The sequence below is a fragment of the Bombus impatiens genome, unplaced genomic scaffold (assembly GCF_000188095.3).
Source record: "Bombus impatiens unplaced genomic scaffold, BIMP_2.2 scf_0377, whole genome shotgun sequence".
Classification (NCBI taxonomy): Eukaryota; Metazoa; Arthropoda; class Insecta; order Hymenoptera; family Apidae; genus Bombus; species Bombus impatiens.
In genome coordinates this window covers 777,265-782,021 of record NT_176796.1, presented here as the reverse complement: position 1 = coordinate 782,021, position 4,757 = coordinate 777,265, and the positions used below count along the sequence as shown (strand labels likewise).

Here is a 4,757-nt window from a genome sequence, read left to right as displayed (position 1 = left end):
CGTGCTGTTGGTTTCGTACGCTTCGGTGACTGCAGATCTGTTACATCGATCGCGATCGCTACCCGTCGTACGCGCGTTCGTGCGAATCTTTCAAAGTGTCGCCGAGTGTCTCGAAATTGTAAATTTTTCGTTCGAAAGTTCTGTCCCGTCTTGTATTCGTTATTTCCTTTTGCTCCTCGGGGTGATCGTATCGAGGAGTTTGATAGATCCTTCGTTGCTTCCAATCGTGATACGGATCGATTATCTTATCGCAGCCCGACGAGAGACGAGAAGAGGAGAAGGTGTAGATCGCCTTGCGGGATTATCGCGAATATTACGCGATCATCGCGAGCAGCCGATATAATGAAGTCGAAGACGAGCGAGAATTTTATTGCGAGTGAAAGTAACGGGGTCAAGAGGGACCAGCAACTGAAGCAGAAACAGCTCAAGAGTGGTAAGAGGTTGTTTTCGCATCGAATAAAAACTGCAACCCGAGACAATCGCGCTTGAAAATGACGCCGAGTTATATTTAACGGCACGAAAAACCGCGTGCAGTGGGTGTTTGGAATCGAGCCGTTTTGCCTTCGCGATCCTCCGATCGTATCGAGCAGCGGTGTTCTTCCGCTCTGATTAAATTGAAAAGATCGAAAACGTTATTCACTCCCACTCCCACTATCCCGATATTATTCCGCAAATATTTACCTCGGAACAAGCAAATATAATATGCTTGCGAAAAAAACTTTCGCGAGCGTTGACTCGGTCGCTGCCTTACGATCTAACTCCAGAGTTCGGCAAAGGGACCTTGAATTTCTCGTTAATCGATCGACCACGATAGGCAGATGTAATTGCGTCGATTCGCAAAATCGCACGTAACGCTCGACCACCGTGTGACATCATCCGCGATTCTTAGATAACGCCGAGAAGATTTTGTTTTTGATGGAAAATGCTCAAATTTGAAATCAGCGACGACAGGATATTAGACGCGATAGCGACTGCACGATTAGATAAGGCGACGAATAGCCAAGTAGAACATTCGCCGATCTTGAGAAAGAATGGAAAACGATAATGGCCACTCGCATAATCGACGTTTTCCTTCGAGTTCGCTCGCTGACACGCGAAAAGTTCATCGGTACGGTCCCTTTCTTTCCGTCGTTTCCTCGAACGACTCGTCACGATTTTCTCTCCTCCCCCCGATGTTCGTGACGTGACCAGCAAAAAGAACGTGACTGTTCAGACACGATCGATGCATCTTTAAGCAGAGAACGCCGATGAAAAGCCCCGAGAAAGGAGTAACAACTTTCTCGTTACTCGCACAAACGTAAATAATCCCGTGTTTCGAGATTTTTTCCCTCCTTCGAAATTCATCTCGCGAATTTTAATATTCCTTCGCGTTAGTTTTCCATCGACTCGTCGAACATTCTCTCGTTGAAGATGTTAACCCAAGGTAGGTTCCCATGTTGCGCACGGTGTTTCCCACGTGTGAAGCACGGTTCGATATCGTCTAGCGCGTAATTGTTTCTCATTGATTAGAAATTAATGGAAATCAGAGAAAGACGAGAAAGCTGCACCACGTGACTCCTTCGCATCGTGGCTAGTAATTATCGCGATATCGTTTCGCTAATCGCTCGGCAACGCCTCGATGAAAGTTAAGTGGCCGTTGTATACAGGCCACTTTGTAATTCAATTCTTCGTGCATTCGTTTCTCGTGGGCTACCGGCCGATCATGTTCGATACATTATTAAATAGTTGTAACACACAGCCACGATGCGGTTAATTGCACACAAAAGATGCATCGCATCCTGTTGCATAAGCAACGAACGATTACGGTGTTTCGCTACGCGATGCGTCGTTTTAATTACTTCGGGTTACAGCGAACGTGCTTCGACATCGGTACTCTGCTACTACCGTTTCTTTGTCCTTTTGGAATTTTCGAATTTTCAAAAAGCGTTTACTCGTATCTTCTATTTGTATCTGTCGGAAATTTCAAAACTGGATATCGACGATAACGCTTTGGACTATTATCGAATCGTACCGAACGATTTAGTGGCACATAGTCGATACTGTTTGATAGGCTGTGCAAAAATACCGATAACCGTAGAACGAGCGTTTAAAAGCCTTTGATAAGGTGGAATCGCCGCGACGGAATCTTAGTCTGTACGTAATCGTAGTAACGGTTGGAAAATACCGCAGTTATACGGACCAAGAAATTCGTAAGTCGAATCTTTCTAATAACTCTTCGATGTTTTGGTATCGAACGACAACGGTGTGGCGCCTACGTTCGTCTAACTCGTGCCGTTTGCTAACTTTCCGTAATATTCGACGAAAATTTGCAAGTTGGTTTCTGTTACTCGAAAACGATGCGTAATTATCGATCGTAATTCGTAATATCCATTAGATACGTTCGATCGTCGGTCGATTCGTGTGTGACCCAGAGTGCATTAGGAGAAAGAGCCGGCCACTTAGGGGTCGTCGTGTTTGACCCCACTTTACGACATCCTATTTAGACCACTTATGAATCATATTAACATACCGAAGCGGAGAGGAACGTACGTGGAACGGGTTACGCTCTGGATGATGGATTGCCATTACGAGCCGAATCGTGCGACATCGTGGAGCGAGCGAAACCGGTTTCCTCCTGCGTCGAGGGAAAAAAATCCGCGAAGTTTTCAGTGGTTTCGTCGATCACAGTAACGTTATCTAACATCGTGGAACGGTGAATTGGCAGCGTGATATCGTACGAACGTGAAACGAATCGAACGTAGAACGGACGTTGCTGAGTTCAAAGTTCCTTTTTGTCCGGACGCGTACATCCGTGGCCTTAGGGGATCGATTAATTTCCTCGAGACCAGAGAACAACCAGGGCACTCGTCTTACTTCGTTTCGTTATTGCTGCGACCCGCTTTAAGGGATGAGTCAAGGGTTGAAAGGCGGTAAAGTCCAGCGGTTTGTTTAAAGTAACCCTTGTTACAAAAATGGATACGAGAGAATCGATCGGCTGCCATTTATACGAACCTTCCTGTAGCCTCTATGTCGTCGTGCGTCCCTTGCAAGTACACGAACACCACCAACGCGCTCGCGCGTCTTAATCAGATTAAATAGATTCTAAACCAGTCCGTGTATTTATACCTCAACGGAGCAAGATTCGTTAAGGAGAACCGAGTACCACGTTGAACGAGTAACGTAACGGAAATATAGCACACGAGCAGGTCTTTGACCCGTGGAATTAATAAACAAGGAATTTAGGATCGGGTTTTCGGTAACCTGGAAACACGGTTTCGCCCGACGTCCCATTTAAACGAGCTTATGAATCGTATTAACGCGATGAGGTGTACGTGGGACGACGCGTGTGTGGGTGAACCGCAATTGCGTAACTTTTCCTTTTTTCCAGATCCGTGTTCCGTCGTTTCGATCACGTAATTATTTACGTCAATGAATTCCCATCGTGTTGGAACGTTTAACGGGATGTCCGAAAGAGCTCGGCGGCGAACAACGAAGAAAAAATCCAAGACACGAGCTCCGAGTGTTCGTAGGTGCCGTAGATCGTAGAATCGTTGTCGACGTTGGTTCCGTTCGATCGTCGTTCGTTAGAAATTCTGGCCTCCTCCTACGAACTCTTAGCGGATTGCGCGCGATTAACGCGCTGGATTCCACGCCAGAAATGTCTGCGGGACTATCGAGCATTGTTTCTACGCGGCGCGTACAAATGGCACGCGCGTTCGCCGTCGCAGAACGTCACACGCGAGAATGGTGACAGGTCGGGGAAACGGACGAACGTGCTCCATTTTTGCCAAAGCGATCGTCGCTTTCGACTATTTCTCCTCCGTCTTATCGTTGCTTATCGCCGCTTTGGCTTGGAATCGGAACGAGGTCGTCTGAGATTACTCGTAGACGGGATTTCTTGCTCGTGCGCTGGTATGCGTTGCTTGCGGTAGCTGGTCCATCCGATTGTTCCAATCAATCGTTCTAATATTATAGCCTTTTGAAATATTTCTGCAAAGTATAAATGTGTCGAGGTGGTCTTTTGCGCATATCTGACAGAGCATCGTCCTCGTTACTAACAGTCGGTGCGAACGATAAATAAGGCCAAAGGCCTTCCATCATCCTCACGACGATATCACAATGATACTGTACAGTTTGTATTCGTCGTTCTTCCCGTCGTTTCGTTCTTCACGGCCATCATCATGACTAACCGTAATCAGCCACTAATAGTTTCACGGCTACAATTGAACGGACCTCCGTAGAAGTTCCGTAAAAATTACGAACGGAATGTTGGTAAAAAGTATTTTAGGATCGTTCTAAACCCGCTACGATTCAACGAGTAACAGCTATCGCGTGCTAAAAGGTTAAATCAATGGATTCTACGGGGGTGCTATTCGCGCGATCTTGTGCCGGATTTGCTCCGATGAGTAGCTTTTAATCCTACACGAGCAGTCGATCGAAAGCTAGCGTAAATTTAAGGCGCCAGTGACGCGTGGTCGTGGAGGGTGTGCCGTTTCGACGGAGCAAACTCTGTTTATACCATACAGAACACGCCTCGTATCGAAGTTTCTCGCTAACAATGAGTTTCATGGCGGACTCGCGATATCGTATCGTATCGTATCGATGTGGAAATTGCAGCTTTGTTGCCAAATGGAAGCAAATAGAGAATCTTCGTCTGTGAAACCGCAAATAATTTCTGACGATATTGTTCCTTGATTCTGTGCACCGTCGCGTTTCAACTATCAACGAGCGGAGCAGGTAGATGGAAATTGCTCGTCATCCAGTCCCCCCCCCCCCCC

General features: G+C 46.6%; 1 protein-coding gene across 15 annotated transcripts in view; it reads left to right on the top strand.

Annotated features, from left to right (window-relative positions):
- The window catches only part of LOC100740827 (actin-binding LIM protein 2), a 33,016-nt gene that overhangs the window by 7,329 nt on the left and 20,930 nt on the right, over positions 1-4,757 (top strand). For 13 of the 15 annotated variants that reach the window (XR_004461806.1, XR_004461807.1, XM_024367936.2 and 10 more), the window contains exon 1: positions 7-433. The exons of 1 other annotated variant lie outside the window; for it this stretch is intronic. Coding sequence is in view for 12 of the 14 variants with exons in the window: in XM_024367936.2 (XP_024223704.1) it covers positions 343-433 (91 nt within the window). In the remaining 2 variants the exon portion in view is untranslated. Of the gene's footprint in view, positions 1-6; positions 434-2,872; positions 2,910-4,757 lie in introns of those variants that run through there. One more of the 15 variants, XM_024367930.2, reaches the window with a different exon arrangement.